Source organism: Pseudoliparis swirei, chromosome 16 (assembly GCF_029220125.1).
Source record: "Pseudoliparis swirei isolate HS2019 ecotype Mariana Trench chromosome 16, NWPU_hadal_v1, whole genome shotgun sequence".
In the NCBI taxonomy this organism is placed as follows: domain Eukaryota; kingdom Metazoa; phylum Chordata; class Actinopteri; order Perciformes; family Liparidae; genus Pseudoliparis; species Pseudoliparis swirei.
In genome coordinates, this window is record NC_079403.1 from 18,655,096 (window position 1) to 18,678,676 (window position 23,581).

The window sequence follows — 23,581 nt, forward strand, 5'->3', positions numbered from 1 at the left end:
ATTACCTCCTTCCGAATTAAATTACGTTGCTCTTTCTCCACTTAATATTTGCGCTCTGTGCATTCTAATCACACGGAAAACGCCGCCGGTGTGTAAAGGCCTTTTGACTGAAACTTTTACGTTCTACTAAATAACACGTCTACAGTTTTTTGCTAGAATGCATTTATATCCATTGTTACCTAGTGAGACGCAGTCTGTGGAATATGCCTGTGGTGCAGCCACTGTGACTACACAGATATAAACATATTTAGATTCATAAGGGTTAAAAGTATAGCATTTGAAATCACTCCAGATGTTTAAGAGTGCCATCCAAAACAGCGAGAAGACAGCTTAAAAAAAAGTGGTAGGCGACGCAGGATCAGTGTGCGTGTGTTTGGTTAAGGGTGCCGGCAACATTTGGAGGCACTTATAAATGCTTCCTCCCCTTCACGTGTTACCGTTCTGGCCAAACAAGGTTAAATCATAACATGCATAACACCACCGACCACAACATGGAGGGGGGGGCACCCAGGGAGCTGCTACGTCACGGCGCGGAGGTAATGACCGGCCCAAACAGCAGTCAGGAGCCATCCCTGCGAAGGTCGCTGTGCGCTATGAGACGTCGGGCCCCCGTGAGCCGTGATTGTTTCTGAAGTGCGGAGCCAAATGTGTCTCGCCTTTATCTGACATCTTGTTTCACATGTTAGTGTTCACGGCAATGTTCCCACTGATGTTGCCCTCCTCCCGCTGTAATGTGACAGTTTAAATCGAACCAGCGCCCGGAGCCCATTTCGAGTGGGACGAGAGGTAATTGTAGTGGGAGACTTGAAAGAGGGGGAAACAACAAGGACAATATGAGAACGATAAAGATATCGAAAACTCTGTCCACGTGCTGCCCTGACGGCACTCGGGGGCGGCTTTTCATCTGGTGCCTATCTGCCACAGGAATGGTTTGCATTTTGCCTAATGGCCTCGTGGCCTTGTACACCAGCATTCCAAGGCTAATGAAACACCGTGCGATTACTCTGCAGAATGTGAATCGAAAGGGCCTATCTGAGAATGCTTAAATGGTCTTCTCTCAGAGTGCTCAGGCACCCCCCCCACCCCCACCCTCGCCAGCCCAAAGAAACATTTTGACAGCAGTGATATGGAGCTCAAATCCTGATCTGATGTGACAATAGCAGACGTCATTGTCCCAGCTAGTGAACCAGCCAGCTGCTAACTGGCTTTACTGGGTGCGTCATGCCCTCCACTACACCCGCAATTTTGACAGTGACTCGCGCTTAGGGGTGTCTATTAACATTAAAGATTTACCACAAAGCATGGCAGAAGGGGTGAGATGAGGGGAGAGCTGGAATGGAGTAGGATAGAGGATGTATTGCCTTTATCACACCTTGGATAAACATTCTTTTGTGGTTTTGGCTGTGGTTTTTACCAGTTATGAATAGACTGTGCTCATGGTAATTGTTAAGATCTGGAAATGCGATGACGATCGGAAAGAATCACGAACGGTCAGACAATCAGACTGAACCAATTCTTGTTATTGTCCTTCATCGTCGTCATCACCACAAGAGTTAAAAAAACAATCGCCTGAATCCTACTGCTCGTTAAGAGACATTTTATATTGTAGGTATCTTTTCATCTTTGGATGGTACTTTGTGGAGCAGAATCAGTGCTGCTGGACAATCTAACTGCTTGGCGTTTCATGAGGAGACAAAGGAGTGACCCCTAGTCGGCACCCTGTAAATGGCCCCGAGTTATAGAGCTGATGTCACCCTCGCAGCCAGCCAGCGCACACATGGCCTTCTCCTTGAACGGGACGCCGTCACTTTCCCGCTCTCTATCTTGTTTTTCTTTTAAAACAAACCAACATATGACAAGAAGAACTTTCCAGACGACACTGAGTGAGAGCTTTTTTCGTGCATCTTTCGGCCTTCGAAAGGCATAGCTGATTCTTCGAAGTCAGGGGGAGGGGGGGAGAGAGACGGACACACTGAACATAGGGCCAGGTTCGGGGCTACTGAAGACCAATCTCGGGGCGGCATTTTCAAAAGCGGTTCAGAGCGGGAGTGAGAGGGTCGGCACTGTGTGGAGTGAGACGTGGAAAGAACCCCCGAGGTGAGCGATAAGTGCGTCCACGTGTCTGGCAGACTGCGACTAGAAACCAAACAATCACCGCGGCGGTGAGGTCTGTATGTCGGAGACGGAGGAGCAGTACATGCTGTACGAAAGCTCAGAGAGCCGTGCCTATGTTCAGAGAGAACAGATGGGGAGGATGGACGACAGCCAGGCATCGATGGAAGGGAGCTGGGGGGGGTCAAAAAAAGAAAAGAAGGGAGGAGGCAGGTTTGACAACTAGAGATGTAAAATGGTTGCTCTAACCCCTGTATTGAGTTAATAATTAACTTAAACCGATGGCACTTTAAACATCAGTTTCATAACCAAGGTATGCGTCCATGAAGGCGAGAGAGATTATTTATATCTCACAAATGTGAGGCGTAAATGGACCCGGTTTAGTAACGCTCGCTGCAGCCGCTCGCCAAGACCAATATTGTTCCAGCCGACGGAGCTCCCGGGCTGGAAAGAGAGGAAGAGAGAGAGGGAGAAAGGGACCCCCGTACTCAATCACCACCTCCGTTCTGCGCTCGGTAACAACGGGGTCTGGTCTCCGTGGTATCCTTTAATTACGTTGCATTTCATGGCCCCGGACGATTTCGATCTTCTGTATGTTTGCACATATGGAAAATTGACAAATAAAACTGACTTTGACTTTGACTTTGATTTGCCCCAAGGTGCACGGGGGCCGCAATTTGACGCTTTTGTCTCTCCATCTCTTCTGACCCGGCCACCACCACGCCGCAGGGGCCGCATCTGCTACCGAATGTGACCGCATCCATTTTTAAATGTCATAGCTTTTCCACCGCTCACTTTTATTCATTAAACTTACACTCCGACTGGATCCACAACTTTTCTCTCATCAAATTTTTTTTTTACACCGATTGAATTTCTCATTCCCCAGTTATTCATCTAGTCCTGAGAGGTCCATGTCAAGGGACTTCATACTACTGCTGCTGCACTCACAGCTAATCCTGACATACTGCATGACATAATGGGGAATGTTTAGCTTTGGTAGTTGCTTTTGTATGGGCCACATCAGACTCTACTACATGTTACACCTGCCTTCTGTGCATAGAGAGGTTGTGGAGGGGGGGGGGGGATATAAATCACTCAGAACTCATAAGAGGAACTGGAATATTAAAATGAAATAGTAATGGAACAGTGCAGCACTGTCTGCCTTTAATTTTTTAGGAGGCTATTTTTGGCCATCCTGGATCATGTGTGCCAGTGTGCGGTTGAACATAACCAGGAAATGACAACATCCATAACTCACCGAGGGCTTAAGATGGGAGGTAAATAAGAGCCCCAATGCTAAGTTTGGAGGTGGTCAGTGGAGCTCTGCTGCTTATTTAGGAGCTGCATATTGAATGGGTCACATTACATTAAGGGCTCGCCGCCATGTTGAGGGGAAACATGCAGTCAAACGGACTTGTCCGTCCCAAAGTGGTAATCTACAGGGAAAAATGTGGCCAATGAAGAAGCTGGGTTTTGGTTCAACGGGGTCATTGAGGAAACTAGAGCAGGCCTATGAGGCCAAGAACAAGCGTGGTGTACTTTTCCCCGAGGGCCCGCGGGTGAGAGGAGGAAGAAACGAACTGTACGTCGCAGAGGAGAACCAAAATGTGGGACTATGGATGTGAAAGTGATGGAGGAAAGCCGAGCTGTGGACAGGTTTGTCTAAAAATAAAGCTGATGTGGAGAACTGTGCTGTGGGCTAACTTGTAATAAAAAGACATACAAAAAAAGACAGTCTTTCCCTTTTTTTCCCCAGCTGTGAAGATTCCAGAAGTGCAAACATCACGTAAACAGCCCGATGAGAGTGAAACTGCAGACGTGAGTCTGCGCGGGGCGGGGCAGGTCGGGTCGGTCTGTGCTCTCCTCACTCACAGCCGATATTGGCAGCACATCTCCCTCCTCCGTGGCCACAGGCGTGCACAGGCACCCTTATTGTCACGGGGCAGTCCCGATGCCAGCTGGATGGGCTTCCGTTCATGCACCGGAGCTTCCAGTATACAAACTAAATTGCTGTTTGGCAAGCGTTCGTCAAGCACAGCTAATGTCTTTGTCATCTTGAGACTGCATGTCGGGGAGGGTCTCACGGGGGACTCTGTCAGGTGCAACTGGAAGTCCTGCGAACCCTTTGGGAGTTCCAGTTTATGACAATTTGGGCATGAAAATATGTTCTAAAAGCAGCTGGACGAGAGAGAGAGAGAGAAATGTGCGTGCAAAGTCTTAAAACATTTTCAGAGGTGAGAAATGACGAATTACTCGGTTATATGTTGCATTTGGTCTTGTTGAGTAGCTTTATTGGAACATACTTTTTAGAAATCATTGCCTTTACTCGTTATATTTATAAAAGCACTGACTAATATGAAAGGACAAGCTGCTTTTATGTCATGTGGACATGTGTTTCCACCACAGAGGGTCTTCCTCAGGTCCCAATGGAGAAAGTGAAGACACCTGTATTTAACAATCAATTATGAAATATCGAAACATTACGTCCTCATTAGCATGAACGTGTCATCTGGTCTGAGATATTTTCAGAACGATAAGAGACGGATTAATCCGTCTAAACTCATTGTCTTCGTGGAGAGGCGTGAATGTGATCTGTGTCTGTCTGGGATGGGAACAACGTTTCAGGACACTGCAACGTGCTCTTTATATTTACAGCAAGTGAAGAAATGTACAAAAAAACCATCTTAAACTGGTGTTTTTAATAGAAGGTAATGTTAATGTAATATTTTGTGAATCCACCTAAGAGACACGGCCTGTGCATAGTGTCTGGTGTTTATGTGGCAAGTTATCTAATCAAGAGCTGATGACTTAATGCGTTTACTTCTTCAACTTTCCTTGAGGAAGACCATCTGTGGTAGAAATCATTCCAGTCATTATCGGAAGTGCGCCAGTGCTATCGATTATAAAAAATTTTAAACTTCTACTCGAGTACCTGTTTTTGCAAAGTACCCATACTTTTACTTGCGTAAAGTCACTGGCTACTCCAGCCACCTGTGTACCCTCCTCTTTCTGGAGTCTGAAGTGGAAAAGATGTTCAACCATTGCTGTTGAACATTCCTGTCAGGGTCCTTTTCTGAATTTTGATTCGACTGCTCGACTGCAGAAGAGGACAATTATGAATTATATTTGGTGGCACCACAAACCCCAAAACAGTGGCCCTGTTTATTCTAAAGTTGATTACCATTAAAAGCCCGTACTCTTTGCCCTCTCTTTAAAAAACTAGAAGAACTGCAGTACTTTTAGACTCTCATTGGCTCTTTAGTCTTGAACTTAAAACCAGGGTATGCATGCCATATCTAACTGCTTCTGCTGCAGTCCTTTTCTTGCCTAACATGGTTTATGTCTCCTGTCTTCATTCGAAGGGATCAACTGTCTTTGATTTATTAGGGCAATTTAGCTAGAATCCCCCCAATTCCGTATCTCCTACATCCCTGGCTTCTTATAGCACATTTCTGCTAAGTACTCCTGCTGATGCCTTCTCCCTCCTAACTTTTCCTGCACCATCAGGCCAGGGTTGGGGTCACCGTATCGGCTCGCACAGTAAAAAGGTACGTTAATGTGCTTCGCAGAGCAGATGCCGATATCACATCTGTGAGTCTCGCGTCCATTAATCCGTTGTTAGAGGCTTTGAGATGCGAGCTTTAGAGCCTGTGTTTTGTCTGGAAGGTGTCAAGGCTCCGAGAGGTTTTCCAAAGGGCAAACCTTCGCCTCTTTTTTTCTTCTTCGACTTCACGTTATTTCCCCAGGTGCTTCACTGCAGTCCACTACTTCTTAATATCTAAGGATGGGTCAAATGCAGAGAAGAATTTCCCCATAGGGATCAATAAAGGATATATTATTATTATAAGCCGACCGCATCTACACGTAGAGACAGGTAAGTAGGTGGACAGAGTGGAAAGAGAGTGTTGTGGGAGACTGAACCATGGAGCAGACATTAATGCAAATCCAGACACAACGCTTCCTCCGATGACAGGCGTGAAGCAGCGCAACGGTGCCGCCGGCCTCAGAATGAAGGGATGAGTCCTGAGTCCCCCTAGCTTCCACCGCTGTTAGTTCATCCACCCCTCCTAAACACGCCCACCTGTTGCAGTGTGTTGTCCTTGGTTTGGGCCTATCACGGATAATGTATGCTTACCTGATCGGCGGCTAGAGGTCCTCTGGAGCGGGAGAGTCGCAACAGGTCCCCGCATTGAAAATCTCCTGGAAGAAGATCGTGAAAGAGAGAGAGAGAGAGGAAGTGAGAAAAAAAAAGGCACAATAAAAAAACAAAACTGTTTTCACAACCACCTGGGGGATAATAAACACTGCCTGCTACGCTTTGAAATCCACCGGTTTCACACTATCAGCTGGTGAAAGAAAAGAAGGATTGAGGAGGCAAAGGAGAAACGCACTTTCTGTTGACAAAACGGCAGGGTGAAATCTGAATGTTTGCGTACGTTCTATCCCCCCCTTTTCTCTGATGCTCGTTGATGTTGCCAAGAAACTGCCCCAGCCTCCCGAGTTCTGCGTCGCAGATCAAGTGCGGCCGTTCCCGAGCGTGCACACTGATGTGTGATTTTCCCATCCGCTCGCCATCCGAAGTGGATCCGTACCAGCGCTATCAAACTCTGTCATTACTCATTCCGGGGACCAGACATTGTGCGGAAATCCAGACCGTGTTGGCAGCGCGGAACGAGGAAGGAGGGAAAAAAGAGCAGGAGGGTGAAAGTTGCGACTGCAGCAAAGAAAAAAAAACGGTCGGGCCAGCCTTGTTAAGCGACATCAGTAGCTGGGGTTGTCTCTTACCTCTCCTGGAACTGCTTGGACGGGATCAGACCGGCTCGGGGATTGGCCTCTTCCTCGTGTTTGGCCTGCCACCAGGTGGCATCGTCCTGGCTCATGATCTGAAGGATGGCACCCCTCTTGAAGGCCAGTCCGGCCTCCTTGCATGGGATGACTTTGTCCTCCTTGGGTTCGTAGTCAAAGAGCGCCTTCATAAACACCTGGACGTACAGCGGAAAACAAAGTGCTGGATTGAGGGCACGGCAGGAAAAAGCAACGCTTCACTGTGAACGACCTTTTCCCTTCCACGGCGTGGAGGGTGAAGGCTCTAAGTGGAAGCCACCAAGGTGCACACAGAAGGTGCTTCACCAGCGCTCAGGGGGGATTATTCCAGAAAGGTCATTGCAATCAGAAGTTGAAGCCAGCAACAGCAGGGCCAAATGAGTCCCTCTGTGTGGTTCCGTCAACACGGACTGAGACCTAACATCTCCTGAGTCACAGGCTCCAGTTTGAATCGCTTTGTTCCACCAGCTGACACAATCTAATATCCGTAATCTTTCCACATTAAGGAACCGGGGGGAAAAGGAAATGTTGTTTTTCGTTCTTAAAGGGAGTTGGTCCCATTTGCTCTGGCAGCAGGGGTCGACCCAACTCATCAACACAAAGGAGGTTGGGCGCCACGGTGGAAAAATCTCTGACAACTGGGTTGAACTGCAACCTTAAGCACCGAGTGGCGTCTTTGTGTCCAAATTAAGTTCTGTTACACTGTGATATTGCTCCTAAGACACCTCTCAGTACATATGGAAAGAGAAAAAGAGAGTAGAGCGTGTAAGTGCGAGTTGACATTTTTTCGATATCCTATTGATTTAAAGAGCGCTTTGTGCCATGTTGTAAAGTTCTGTTTCAGGCCTAGCTGTTTAGTTTGGGTCAAAGCGGTTGATTTGGCTGCTAAACCGACCTGCGTAATGCCCTCGTACGTCGCCATGCTTCTCCCCTGGCTTGGTTTATTCGGGCCTGTACTGCATATGCTCAGCCACACTTGAAGTTAGAGTGCAGGCTATTTTTTAGAAAAGGACGGGCTGAGTGTTTGGCAGCGGCAGACTCCTCCTCCTCTCTCCTCCCTAAGCAGTTTCAACCACAACACAATGACATAAGATGTAAGTGGCCCACCCCGACCTGTATGCCCCTGTGACACATGCAGGGACGGCTGTGTTGTGAAGAATGAGAAACCTGCCTTTAACCCCATGGCTTAAAAAAGAAGAAGAAAAAAAGTGTATTCAGCCTCTGTCCACTACTGATAGATGAGTGGGAAAATTGTGCAATCAGCCCTTCAGTGGGTGAGAATGACAGCGGTGACAGTTAAACCACCCTCAGAATGGATGGCCACAAGCTACTGTCGGCTAGTGCGGCAGTCCACGTATTTTTGCAGGCCGACCCCGGACGTTGGCGTCGCACTGGTTCTTTTGAAGAGCCTCTGGGATTTTTAACATTTATTTTGAGATTATTGCAGGAAAATAAATTCTGCACCCCCCCACCGCACACACACACACCCCCCGAAAAAATGTTTATGGTACGCTTTGTTCAGCAACATTATCTAAAATGAATAGTGCTTTTATGTTTTTTTTTAAAGTGTGCACGCAATCTCTAGAAGTAAATAAACATTAGGCTAAAAACAAACAAGACCGCGGTCGAGACAACCTCCCACGAGGAAATGTACAATTGAGTCAAGGTTTCTACTTGTAAACTCAGGCCAAATCCATCTACCTCGACATCATGAAAAGGCAGCTGTCTGGCAACACACAACAATGGAGGCCACATTGTAAACCATCAACAAGATTAAGTATATTTGCCTGTATCTATTTAAAAATAATAAATACTAGAGTAAAATCTTGGCTGCTTGGAAATACGTCATTTTATTAAGTGGCTGGTTATGCTAAATATTCTCTCAATTACGTGGACTGAATATTAACTGCTTTTACTAAACTTGTTGAGTAAACTTGGTTTATTTATAGTGTCGTATTGCCAGCCAATTCACTGTTTTTATATAATGTCTCGATATAAACCGCTCTAGTCAGCTGTAATTGAGATCCTCCTCAGTGGATGGCAGCAGCATGCGGTGTATATGGACGCCTCCACTCTACTACTGCAGTTTATTGCATTGATCAGACTTACAGCTGTGAGGCCGTTTGACCTCCTTCACACAAGACAGAACTCCTGTCACTGTCAATTCTGTCTCTGAAGTGATCCCAATTTCAATTCAGGTGAAAGTGGGACAACTATTTTCGAGTCATCCGCTAAGAAACAAAAAAGTCACAGAGTTGAATGATTGAAGTGGTTGAAACGATCCTGTCAGTTTTGGATGGCTGAAAAAAGACGTGTTTAACCCAATTACTCTATCTAATTCAAAAAATTGCATAATCATTTTTTTCAATTTCAGTTATGTGCAATGGGTTAACATCCTCTTTACTTGTTCATACATCCTTTCCTCACTGCGGCACAAAAACGATGTTCTGCTTCCAGTGAAAAAAACACATCACGGTGGAGCAGAGAAGCTCTCCCTGTTCTTTAAAGTCGACGAGTGTAACCCAACAGACATAATGATTATGCCAGGAGAAGATCTACCTTTGGCTCCTTGGTTGGCTCCTCCTCCTTGACGCTTGGGATCACTTTGAAGGTAATGGCTCCTTGTGACTGGGCCTAAATAATTGGGAGAGACCAGATAGATACATCGGTTTAGGGACAAATAGAGTGAGTGGAAACACCAGCCGTCTGTCCAGCACCTAATCCAATGAAAGTCACATATGTCAAAGCACGGTTTGATTTTTCAACAATGGAAAAGGTTATTAGGATGGTATGGTTGTGCTTGGCAGGAATAGATTGTGTGTGTGTGTGTGTGGGGGAGGGGGTGTAAAGGAGGAGTGTTGAAAGCTTTCATCAGGCCAGAGGCCTTTGTGTCCGAGAACACCTCCAGAGTTTCAGAGGCTCTCTCTTTCCTCTCCAGTCGCCCCCCAACACTCCCCTCCACATCACCCCTTGCAGAGTTCAGACCCACGGCAGAGCTCACTAGAGGCCTGTGGTGAAGCTCAGAGAAAAACTACTAAGCATCAATCTCAGCTGGGGGGGGACTGTGTGGCTTGATGCATGAGCTCTTCGGGTCGGTTTTTGGTTTGAGACACACACATACACACACACTTACCAGAATGCGAATGATCTCCTCTGGTTTCTTATCGTCCACAGGGATTCCATTGACCTCCTTCAGTTCATCCCCTTCGTGAATCAGCCCTGTTTTACACACAAAGCACACAGTTTACGCGTCCACAATAATGTATTCTAATGTCCTAGTATAAGTGAGCTACTGTGTAGAAGTCCGGTGCTCACAAAGAGCCCGGGGATGTGTACAGTACGCCAGATTACTGTTTATCTTCGTGGTGGCATTTGAGATTGGGAAAGAGTCAAAGCTTTATTGTCCGCACATGTGGAAATTTGCCTTTGGCTTCGCTGTGGCAGAGCTGAATACCAGACTGGACACAATGAACACAAAACGAAACAGAAAACATGTGGACAGCAAGCAGAGCGCCGCAGTGTTCTTGTCATTTAGCATGCATTTTTTATAAAGTGGAAAAGGACACGTTGACGGTGGGCGCTGATGGATTCAGACGAGAGGATAAATCCTGATCATGTCCCTACTTCGCTGCACGCTGGGCTTAATCCTGCTGTGATGTAAATCTGCAGATCCACGTACAAATGTTGAGACAAAAATGCATTGAACTGACCGCTTCTGTCGGCTGCTCCTCCTCTCATGATGCGGGCCACAACGATGGCTCCCGTGTGCTCGTCACGCCTTATCGTCGCCCCCTGCAAAGCCATCACATAGAATAATATGAAACTTGGATAAACTGCACCGGCTTTCCACTCGGCTTAGAGCTGCATTGTTCCAATGGCCCGCGAACTGGTTGAACATTCAAGGATGTAAACTACATACAGGATGCACATTAGCCCAAAATGGCTGATTTATGGTTAGATTTTCTCTCTTAAGTGACCGATCTAGTGTCGTATTCATAGGTATGGTCGTTGGTTCAGCTGAACCACTTCCCTATTGATTTAAAATAATGTGGCCCTCCTTCTGTGATCTTTGCACCTCCTACATAATGTCTGTGATGAAAAAAAAGAGGCTACATATGCAAGTACGGTCAAACACAATGACATAACAATTTGTTTGACAGATAATTGTCACGTGTAAACCAATGGAATATCGGTACCATCGAAAAAAACAGGAAACAAATTCTAGTCCATATTATGCATAAATTTCTTCAATGAAACAATGACAGACTAGAAACGCTGAAATAATAAATTATCCAACAATCACATTGGATTGAAGTCACAGGTTGACGTGAGGAAGCAGACTCAAAACACACACACACATACACAAACACACACACACACACACACACACACACACACACACACACACACACACACACACTTTGCTCAAGCGTTCCCCATCCTGCTGCTTTATGGGCTTGGTGCTCAGCCAGAGACACGCGGAGTAGAAGATGGGGTTTCAACTTCCTCACTCTAAACGACAGCGGTGATGCATTCCCCAGTAAAATCAATCAGCCTCTTCCCTTTACAATAAAACAATAGGCTTAATGGGTGCCAACCTGTCACGGACACTCGCACCGACACCATTGCACCAGCATGGCTGTAATTGGGATGGAACAGGATAGCGAAGGCGTCATCCTCGCTCGGGCCCATGACGAGCAGAACCAGACAGATGCGTGGCGTCTAGCCGCTGCACGGTTTGCCGGGGCTGCAACTCATCCTTCCACCCTTCCCTCGTTGCTATTCTCATCATTAGAGAAGATTGTTTTTATTAGTTACAACAACTAAAAAACGGTCTCACTCTGCTCACCGGCCGTGCTTTATTTCAGCTATTCTAGTCCATTGCCGCCCAGGTGGAACGCTGGAGCGCATCAACAGCTCGTCATGTGTCATGCCGCTCCCTTTTGGGTATTTTCCTTCCAGCGACAGGCCCAAAGTAGTCCTGGCATACTACCAACGATGGAAAGCACAGGAGGAGATATTTTAAAATAACTAAACTTAAAGACCAAAGGAGCTTCTGGTTTGTGCCACTTCGCCGATGCCATTAACACGTCATCTTGGTTGTTTACACGACCTGTTCACACCTAACGGTTTTCCGCCCAGATAATGGTTTCTTCAAGGCCTTTTCTTGGAGAGTGTGGAGATTGGAAATGACGTTTGGAAAAGACGTCTGGATAAGACAGGGGTTTGATTCAAACAGAATAATAGGGCTAATTAAAGAAACCCGAGAGATTTCAGTAGGAGAGAAATCGGTGGAGCGGGTCAGCGAGAGAGGAAGGCACTGTCAGACCCCAGTGTCAGGGTCACATATAACCTCTCAGTGAGACTTAAAGCAGCTGTATGTGATGCAATGACCCCCAGACAGACGGAGAGGCTTTTGGTGTGTGTGTGTGTGTGTGTGTGTTTGTGTGTGTGTGGGTGCACACATGGAAAGAGGCGGACAGTATGAGATGGGAAGTCTGCAGAAGATCTCGCAGGAGTATTCAGACATGTGGTCATTAACTTTCTCTCTGGCTGATGGCCAGTGGTATGATGGATGTTTTTATTGTGTCCCCTGGGGGTCCCTGGTGGCTGGTGGCAGTCTAAAGGCTAACTACACAGCGGGCGGGGGCCGGGGGAGAGAGAGAGTGCATTGGACTCAGAGTTTCGAAGGACAACAGACTGTCTGAATGAACCTATTAGGCCGCAAGGTGAACCACGAAAAGTCCTTTAGAAAATGAATCCCGCTCCACAGTCGCACATCTACACAATATTTAGTTCATAAAAAAGAAAGAGTGGTGCTTAGCTACCAAAAAAAGGTCCGTTGTTGAAATTGCCTTCGATTCTCGATGCGACTATGTTTTATGCCGAACTAGTTTCTTCAGAGCGTAATAGGATCTTGGTCACGAGTGGTGGCACGGTTCGACACGTGATCGGTCTACACCAATGAGGTAGCTGCTTTTTGTCAACAGAATGGCAAGATGGCGTCCTCGAGCAGTACGGAAGACGACGAAAATACACCGGAATATATTAATAAATCAAAAAACAAACATTGTTTTATGCATATTACTTCAGTCAAGCACGAGGAGGTACATTATTTCACCACTACACGATGGAATACATACAGGACAAGCCTACACACGTGGCTCGGGTTGGACGGTGAGTCCCGGGACGTGGCTGAGAACTTCAAACACTGTGTTGATGTGGAGTTTGACAATATTCCAGAGGATGCTGGCTTCCATCACACGTGTTACCGTAGATTTACGGACAAAAAATCCATGGCAAAGGTGGAAAGACGTCTCGCACGTGAGAGACAAGAAGCGACGGAAGACCACGAGGCCATTCCATCGACTTCTAGCGGCACGAGTCCAACAAAGAAACTGCGATCCAGGTCAGGGCTGCCAATCGCAGGCTCTGGCCCCGTTCTTCCTGCCCTGGGCATAATTTGCCAAAAAAAGGAGAAGTTCATCAACCGAGCAGGCAAACGACAAAGGGATACTCTGTCAAAGGCTGAAACATTAACAGCAGGTAAACACACACACACACACACTGTGGTTGAGTGACTGAAAGGTACAATTATGTGTGAGATATTCAATCTGCATTCTGTTGAATGTGCACACAATCACAACACATATTCATTTATTTCCTTCTCATTCATATGTGTTCTAGGAATGAGCCCACGTTTGATGTCAGCTATAAGATATTCTGTGAAAGGATCATTCGCCAAAGGCTGCTTGTCAACCAAGAGGTGCTGAGAATGGGCCAGCTGAGGAAGGCCTTCATTGAACTGGTGAAAGCAAATGAAGGTCTTGATGCTTCAAACTACAGGGAACTGCAATGCATTTTTCTCTCACGTCTCATTATTTGTCATGTGCAAGTCCAGCTTTACACAACATGTGTGTGACAGGCCTGAGAAACTGTTTTTAATTCTTGCTGTTTGCACAAACATGTACCAGTTGGCAACAAGGAGAAGTGTGTGTGTGTGCGTGCGTGATGTTGTGTGCCTTTCTTGGGCATCTTTGGTGTTAAATGTGCTGTATGGCAGATAGGTTCTAGCCTGTAATGTCTTGTACCACCTGCACCACTCTCTGCTTTTCATGATACTCCTGTGACTCTTAATTGTCACTGTTTTGTTCTGTTGCAGACAGGATATGTTGAAGAAGAGGCTGGCTCGTGATTTCCCCCAGCTGGTGTTTCACATCCCCACCAAGCGCAACATCTGCGAGCTGGTTTTTGCAGAGACCCTGTCAACCGGTACACTCGCGGGACTCCACAAGTGCCTTTTATGGCAAAGGGGGAAAAAAGACATTTTCTGTTGCATGTGAGAAAGGTGAGTACCTAAAGGCTTTTAAAAGTTTAGGTACTCACTAACTTGGAGCAGTCAACATTTGCACTTCTTTGCCAGTATGTGTGCCACTTATATAAGCTTGATAGCTTCAGCCTTGACCCTTTCGGTCGGCCACTTTCTTCTTTTGTTGAAATTTAGATTTTTGTATAGTATTGCTGATCGAAATAAACTAAACTAAACTAAAAACTAAACTTATATGATCAGCCAGCTGCCGATAATGTAAATGAAGCTAGGTACAAGGCTTTCTGTATGGCATCATCAGCCTTGCCAGAAATATGCATTCACCCAACTACTGATGCCCTCCAACAGCACTGCAAAAGGGCAAACTACCAGGCTGCAATAATGAGGTCCTGTCGCAAACAAAAAATAAGTCATCACCTGCTGGATATGGTTGGCAAATAGAGGATGGGACCTTGCACATCAACTGGATGACCAGAAATCTGGCCCCTGACAGTGTTTTGCATGTCATACACTGCAGCTGCAAAGGTGCCTGTGAGACAGGAAGATGTTCCTGTTTTTCTGCAGGATTGTGTTGCACAGACTTATGTCGTTGCTGTAATTGTGCCACACCGAGCAACTGGAAGACAACTGTCCTGACACTGACAGTGAGGACTGAGCGTCCTTAATATGTTATTTCTTTTGTAGTTTTGTACAGTTTTATATATCAGTCATATTTTTCATAAAGATTGTTTCTATTGTTCATCAGTGTTGTTTTCATTTGTGGACGAATGAATGAATGAACGAACGAACAAATGGTCATTGGTATAAGTACAATTTCTGCCTTTTACTGCCAAAAGACTGTACTTCCTACTTTTACTGCCAAAGACTGTACTTCCTACTGAGGTAGGAAGTACAGTCTTTGCCTTGATTTCTTCAGTGTGTGCTGGGTGGTCACAGTCCATGTTAGATCGTCAGTAAGGTGTATTCCCAGGTATGTCAAACTTGATCTAAATGACTTAACATAAGCATAACATGATCGTATATTTGCCTCATTGTTCTTATTGGACGCGGCTATGTATACAGCACTATTTAGAATCCATTTAGCCCACTTTTAAGGGTGTTTTCCTCTTTATCGGTAACGTTGAATCCAACCACGGGAGCCGCCATCTTGCCATTCTGTTGACAAAAAGCAGCTACCTCATTGGTGTAGACCGATCACGTGTCGAACCGTGCCACCACTGGCGACCAAGATCCGATTACGCTCTAGAGAAACTAGTTCGGCATAAAACATAGTCGCATCGAGAATCGAAGGCAAATTCAGCGACAGACTTTTTGTTGGTAGGTTAGCACAACTCGTTCTTTTTTATGAGCTAACGATTGTGTAGATGCGCGACTGTGGAGCGGGTTGAAACGAAAACAGTGTTCACCTTACGGCCTATATCTAAGGAATCTTGCGTAGATATAATTCATGTTTTGACACATATGGCTTAAATCACACACTGGAAACCCCGATGCCATTTGGGAACACCACTTTTATGACTTTTACTGCGAGTGGTAGTGGTGATTATAGAGCAGCACATTTAGCATGCAAACACGAACGGATGAGGTCACGAACCCAGATCTCTGGGGAGCAAGGAGGCCATGTTGTCCCCATTGAAACCACCTCGCTTTATGAGTTTTCACAGCAGAAAAGAATGTGATCATTCTCATTTTCCTTTTTTACACTTAATTGATTCTCTGCAAGGAGTTATTTGAAGCCGTCGTTGTTTTGAAAGCCTTGATTCGACGCGATTCTCATCTGACCCACTGCCCTGCAACGTGATGGGAATTCACGGGCAGGCCGAGCCAGCAGTAAAGGGAGTAATGAAGGGAGAGGGAGCCCCCCTCTTCATCTGGCCAGCCCCAGCCTGAACTCAGCCACGGTACAGTAGCCAAATGAGCTCCGTCTGATAAGAGGAGTCGAAAGAAGCCAAAGCGTTCCAGTGGCAACACAAGCGAGCCAGACTGGAGGATAAGTGGAAGACGAGAGCAGAGCCAGGACTTGACAAGTGGACCGTGGAGGGAAGTCAAGGAGGTAGACAGTGAGGGTTGGAGTTGAGAGGGAGAGTGAATGACTCGGGAGAAAATGATATGATGAGGGAGCAAGAACGAAATAACGAAAGAGAGAAAGACTGAGAGCAACCAAGAAAGTGACAGGCATGGAAATAGAAAACACAAGATTACTGGTAACGGAGAGAGAATTTCACTGGAGCCACAATCCACCTCAACAAGTCCTTCACCCTCCTATTCCATATGATAGTGACAAATTCTGCTTATCACTCTGAACTTTCCAGTGCCAGTAGATTCACTGAAGCATGTTTATAAGTCAATGAAAAATCAAATAACAACATAAAGACGAGTACTTTTGTTGTATTGCAGTCCTACAATTTTACACAGAAAGCACTTTTTCTTCTTGAGGCCACTTTTCTGGGAGCAACCAATCAGCTCAAGGCAATGTTTGATTTAAGATTTGGGAGATGTGAGCATCGGCGCCTCTCCGGACCTACAGTTACATATGTATGCTAACTTTCATTTTATTAGTTCACAGAGACATTTACAAGACAGATGTAATCTTCCCAGAGACGTGGTATAAAGTATAAGATTGCAGCAGGCTCAATCTTCTCAAATAATCACGTTTTTCTTTAACGATTCCTTGAATATGTCGGGAGCGCCACATTTCCCTTCGACCTCATTACAACGCACACTCAGCCTTCATTCTCTCAATCCTCCAGGGGTGCATCAGCCTCTCCTGGAGGCCTTACAAATGCTTAGGAAGCACTGAGAGGCAGCAGGGACGAGGGAGGGCGGGGGGGGAATCTAACAACCTGAACTCAGCATCACCTCCCCATGTGCCTTGATACCCTATGGGTGCTATCCTCAGCATCCAGCCAAGCATGGCCACTAATGAGGACTCCCTGCTCTGTTCAACAAATACATAAACAATCAGGCTAGAACCTAAATAAGCTGCATGGTGTGTGCGTGTGTGTGTGTGTGATTGAGGGGGCACACACGAGGAAGAAACAAGGTAAAGAGCCTCAAGCAAAGATGGGCTTCCTGGCGTAGCACTTGAGCATTAGCACACACTGATGGCTGGGTTTAGAACAAGCACCTCAACGCCTGCTGGCAGATGGAAGCCATTTCAGACATTTCCTCGTGCACTGGAAACAGTGCAGGAAGTTAGAGAGGGGGGGGGGGGGGGACATCAGTGTCTGTCAAAGCACACGCACGCATGAGTGACGTCGTGTGTAGGTGTGTTTTCATGGGCATGTGAGCGTGTCCGCCGAGAGCTTCCACCTGAGAAAAAAGACCGGATGATTGATGCCGGACAGTCGCTGAGCCTGATGAATGGGCTATGCTATGTTAGCAATTAGAGACGAGGCGCCACTTAGCCATCGAGTGGATCAAACGCGCTGTTTGCATGGAAAAAGATCGAGGCAATGATGTTGTCAGGGGTTGGGATTTTCTCTTCCCGTTGTCAGCCATTGCTGCAGCTTGCCCTTTCGATGGGCGTAGGATCAGCCTCAAAAGAGCAAGTCTCCCCTTAAATTAAGCGGCAGAAACAAAAGCGACGAGAGCAGGGGTCATCGCGGTCCGGGGAGGCCCCCCTGGCTGTGGTCAATTAGTCCTCAGAAAGGCGATCCGAAGCCTCCACTCCTAACGTGATCAGCTCCATATGCAGCCGCTGCTCGCAGCCCTGTCCCCCCATTTCTAACACATAAATGCCTGCGATTGTTATTGTTGGGCCGGCCAAAACGCAGCGACTTAAGTCTCCGCTGTGCGATGAGGAGAACTGGAGCGACGCTCGTCCGTATCAGGCCACCGCCCCTGCCGGCGCATGCACGCATGCTGCCATGGCAGTCGCGCTAAGTACGTGATGACAAACGGCTCACACCTCATCCAGTGCAGACAAAGAGTTTATACAAAAGAGCGAGATAATAAGGGCTTGGATTTGGATCCCCTGTTTATTACTAGGAATGGAGTGAAGGCAAGTTGTCCAGGGAATTGTCGACGCACAGTAGTGCCATGAAACTTAAGCAGATAAGAGGGGTAAGACAAGCTGGTTGTCTCATCACGTTATCTCGGCTGGGATCGGCCACAACAGGTTTCTGGTGACTTAAGTCTTTACGGGGCAATTAGCGTGCCCTCTGGCTGATGGACTGGATGGATGGCTGGATGACATGATGGAAGCTGGCTGGCTTGTACTCCGGTTGGATGGATGACGAGAGGGCTGGCTCGCCGACTTGGCCGAGCTCCTCTCGCGTCTCTGGGTCCAGGGCGTGCTACGTGTGGAACGTCTGGTGCGTGCCACGGTGGAAAAGAAGGATCTGAGGACCTCTTACCCGGGGCCACGTCTGAAGCCTCTCCATGGTTCCCAACCTGCCGGGGAAAAACAAGCACGGCGCTCCATTTACCAAACACCCCGGCCCCCATCGGCCCCGTTACAAGGAGCTCGAAACACCGGCCCCCGAGGACCCAACCAAACGCCATGGCATTTGACAAACATCATTTCTCCCCCCGCCCACAAATTCAGAGCGACAAGGGCAAATAAACGCGAGTGGCCCCGGACGGAGAGGCCGACGTGTTTTGACATGATGTCACTTAACGGCGAAAGTGTAACCGCGACAATAAACTTCTGCCGACTGCAGTGTTGACTGCTGTGTTTAGAGGTATGAACGCAAGTGTAGTGGAAACACATGCTGGCGTTCATCGCACCAGATGTCGGACCGTGGAAAAAAGCAAATACAAAGTGGGAATGGGCCTCCTGGACATTAAAACACAATTACCTCCAATCATATCTGGTGTTGGAGTGTGTCATTTCACCTTACCTCACTTAGATGGCACAGAGTCCCCCCCCGCCCCGTCCCCCCCAACACATGAACTGCTCCACGCACCAGCATCTTTTACGAGTTCTGATACACACTTCCTCAAACACCACGGAGCTGCTCAGAAGGAGTCAAACCATGGAATATTTGTGCAGTCGGTCATGGTCAGAAAATCCCTCGAGCCTCAAGCCCACCTAGAAAGAGTAATGTGAAGCGGGAAAAATCAATACAAATACAAATAGAAATAGATATTATTGTTGCAAAGAGGGAGCAAAAGAACAAAGAGCGGGGAAAGGTACACAAGGATTTTGCCCCTCGGGCAGAAACAATGGACCTGCCTCCGCTGGGTGACCCCTATGGGTGACCCCTGGACTCGCCTCTCCACCCGTTTTATGAAATCACTTGCGATTGTAACTAATAAAAGAGACTACCCCTTCCTTCCTTCTCTTCACTCACGCTCTCGCTTTCACACTAAAACCAGATCCTTGTTTACCCTTTTTTTTGTTTCCTTAACCCCGATTCTGACCTACCAGTCATAATTAACAAGAATACTGAGAAAAGGGAAAATTGCAGGTCATTATGATGATAATTACGATGAGGAGGAGAGGTTCCAGGAGGAGCTGCCAGGTAACGTGATGCGGAGGGCCCCGTGTGACGGAACGGTTTACCTTCATTTATCTTCCTCAAGGCCCCCTTTCCTTTTCCTCCTCTGCCTCTTTAAACCGTAATGTTAGCGCAAGTCATTACCCAGCTGCTATAAAAACACACTTAGTAGCCCGCCAGTAGGACTTCAGACAGGTGGCGGGTGGATTTTGGGTGTGTGAATCTGCGTGGCCATCTCGCTCGATGTGTGTATTCCTTTCCGTAGTGTACACATGAATCAGCACGTAGACTGAGTGTAATCGCCGTCTCTCTGCTCCAAGCTGGACAGTGCCAGATACTTAGTCATTATGTACTGTGTGTGTTGTCGCATGAGCGCACACAAAGAGACAGTTGTATCCCACAGCGCGGTCGATCTCGGCTCTGGGATTGTTTAGTGTTTTCCCCGTCGCTATCCCGTCGTAAGGAAAGCAGCACTTTCACATGTCACTTCTCATTTCCAAAGTGCGCCGGGAGGCCGGGGACGGCGAGGAGAAACCCGGCCCCGGCAGGGCAACAATAGCCGCATTCAGCCGCGGGGGCGGAGAAGAGACGCTTGGAGAACCCGGGATGTGTGTGTTATTGCACGCGACGGGAGGACGTGGTTGTATTGGAGACGGGCCCGTGAGATTAGGATCTGGGAATGCCTCAGATGAGGCTTCTGGAAGCTGCCGCGTGTTTTCACATTCACGACTCAACGGGTGGCGGGATTGTTGGGCAGAGGAACAAACACAGGGGCGTTTCCATGTCGGAATTGTGCAATATTGTAGCTGCGAATTCATTTCATTTGCTGGCAAAAAAAACATATTCCTGAAAACTTTCTGAACACATTTTCCAGGTTTTTTTAAACTTAAAATTATACTTATTTACTGTTTTTTATACAGAGTATAATCAATCGCATTAAGCTGCAACACAACCATTCAGACTATAAAACAAGAACCGTGTTACTTTTATCTCTTTTTTTTCTGTAATCACTTGCGTCCGGTGACGAAAAAATAAATATTTACAACATCCTTTCAGCACGCAAGGAGGTGCAGACCCCATCGTCTCTCTACTCCTTGGAGGTCCAAGAATATTATGGGCATCTAAAAAAACGTGTGCCACTTTGGCATAAACAAATGTGACACTTGAATCAAGCTGTTTTTTTTATTTTTTATATGGATAGTGTCCAGCCTAGGATTTATATTACTTTTGGGTGCAAAAGTGAACCAGAACGACATAATAAAATGTTTATGTATCCTGCATATCACGTGCAAATCCTGGATGGATCCTTCGTGTACAGGGTGCCATCTGCCTCACAACATGCGCTTTACGTTAGGAAACGCTGTCATTATGGGATATACATAGTTAAATTATTCTAATGAGATTAATATCAAATTAGATAAGGGAGTTAACCGTAAATCAATTTGCAATTCAATAAATAATACAATATGAGCTGTATACACGGGACACAAACAGTAATACAAGGAATATAGTTAAACCTAGGACGGACACACACACACAAGTTGTCCTCATGTTTTAGAGCATCGGTGCTTCATCTTCCTTTGCAACGCTCCCAGGACGCTGCGGCCTAATCCATCAAGTGAAAGACATATTGCTTTTAAAGCACGTGGGTCGATCCGTAAAACACTACCATGTGTGCTGTCGGCTCTAATCTCATTTGCTGCTCCATTAATTCCCAGCAAGTGTCATTACTTTCCCCTCGCTTTCCACGTTCTGATGTAAACAGACAGTAGAAAAGTCAGTTTTGGAAAGGGAAAAAATTAAAACCCACATCTATCTATATCCCTCTCTTTTGATAACCGACTCAATCAAGAGCGCCTTTCAAAAGCTCCATTTGCAGTGTGAACCTGTGTTTGTATACATGCACACCAGCGCAGTTTAAATATCTACTAATGCCGACACTATTCAGACCGTCCTGATGAATGTGTTTGTGACGGGGGATCAGAGCGGCCGCTATCCGACCGTTCCAATTGTGTCAGAGGAGGACCCGTCTGGCGCAGATGAGAAAAGCATGGCATGTTGAGTTGCCAGTGGCTCAATCCTGCTACCGCTGTTCATGGAGCGACAAAAAAGCCACGCTATCGTCACAAAATCGATCGTATGGCTTTCGCGTCTCGTCGCAATTATAGACTCCCTTATTAAGTAAAGAAACGTCCATCGGGCATTAATCAGGCAGTTGGAGCTTTTACAAGAATATTGTAAATGTCATCTGCATTTTTGTGTGCAGAAACTGCAATGGTGCCATTTCGTGGGCGCATAATTTGAAGTCCAGATGATCCGCTGAGATCCAGCAGCTCTGGCGGACAGGTGGCCGGGGCCCGTTGTGACACAGCTGTATTAATCGGCTGGCATGGACACTGCAGTCCACGCTTACCATTCAGACGCACCCGGTGACACCCGGTCAGCATCCCGGGCGAGCGGAGAGCAAAGAGCGATAGAACTAGACATCGGTCCCGTCACATTGCTGGCGGTTGAGCTTGTGTGGCTGCTAATGAAGCCTAACAACCTGAGGATGGAAGAAGTGAGCGGAAAAAAAAGAAAGAATAATATGATGGAGAGACTGTCGACAGTTTCACACAAACGCGGAGCATCAATGTGGAGAGAGAGAGAGAGGCATCTATAAATCTATACTCCTGAACGACAGGTGTCCACATAGACGCTGCAGAGACGGGATAAGATCATCATTTATTAATCCTGCAGTGGAGTATATTTTTACTTGGACGGCAAAATGCATCAGAATGAAGTCCTAACCTCTTAAAAACAATAACGTCTTTACTTCACATCAAATGGAGGTTACAAAAACCCCAAAATGTAAATTCACAAAAATGACTTGCAAAATTGGAATAAAAACAAAACCAGACGAAAGAAATTACTCGGAAGAGTAGAAGCAAGAGAGAGATTGGAGAGAAAGAAAAAGATGACGTGCCAGTAGGAGCACAAACTTCAGATGAACATAGCGGGGAGGTGGATGAACCGCACTTGAATAGCGCGGGGGTGGGGTTGGTGGGGGGGAACCATCTGAATGGCACTGAGCGAGCCGTCGTGTGGTGTGTGTAAAACGTGTGCGAGCGCGGCATCTCCGAAGTCTGCAGTTTAGATCTGGACTTCCAGAACATCCAGATGAGCGGAGCAGAGCCAGACCACAGCAGGCTTGTCAGTCCCAAACATTCTCACATCACACCGATGGTCAGCGGTGTGTGTGTGTGTGTGTGTGAGAGAGAGAGAGAGAGAGCGAGAGGATCGGGGTTTTTCCAAACATTTTCAGGGTGAATCAGGCTACTCCATGGCAAAAATCAACAGGTTCTCTAGCCAATAATTCATAAAATGATGATTACAAACTGTCAACAACAACAAAAAAGGCACATCATTTTTTCAAGTGGACGTTTTTGACGCTTATGTTTTAGGCCTCTCTTTGAGGGGGCAGAAGAAGAAGAAGAAGAAGAAGAAGAAGAAGAAGAAGAAGAAGAAGAAGATTTACAGTTTCACCAAAATGTGGCATGATGTCACCCTTTGAGAAATGATCGCAATTAAATCAGAGCTACTGGATACAATCCACTCAACTGATCAACATTAACTTAATGGATGAGTCCCAAGGATAGAGCACTAACTACAGCCCCACAATAACCAGAGCCGTATAGGATGAGAGAAAGGCAGACGGAGAAAACATTACATCAAATGGTAAGGAGAAAATAGAAGAGAGCAAAGTAAGAAGAGATGGAAAGGAAATTAGATATTGCACGGCGGCGTTGTTATAATGTCAAGTTTGAGAATTGCAGGTTGATTATGTGGAATTGCGAGTTAAAGGGCACATCCAAATCAATTTGGTGCACCGGTG

At 46.6% G+C, this 23,581-nt stretch overlaps 1 protein-coding gene across 7 annotated transcripts in view; it reads right to left on the reverse strand.

Annotated features, from left to right (window-relative positions):
* Positions 1–23,581, reverse strand: part of mpp7a (MAGUK p55 scaffold protein 7a) — a 129,832-nt gene that overhangs the window by 29,132 nt on the left and 77,119 nt on the right. For 4 of the 7 annotated variants that reach the window (XM_056434575.1, XM_056434576.1, XM_056434578.1 and 1 more), the window contains exons 7-11: positions 10,647–10,728; positions 10,070–10,155; positions 9,496–9,570; positions 6,898–7,094; positions 6,248–6,312 (exon numbers count right to left, since the gene is read on the reverse strand). In XM_056434575.1, coding sequence (XP_056290550.1) covers positions 6,248–6,312; positions 6,898–7,094; positions 9,496–9,570; positions 10,070–10,155; positions 10,647–10,728 — 505 coding nt within the window. Of the gene's footprint in view, positions 1–179; positions 228–6,247; positions 6,313–6,897; positions 7,095–9,495; positions 9,571–10,069; positions 10,156–10,646; positions 10,729–23,581 lie in introns of all 7 variants that reach the window. The other 3 variants (XM_056434574.1, XM_056434573.1, XM_056434580.1) reach the window with 1 other exon arrangement.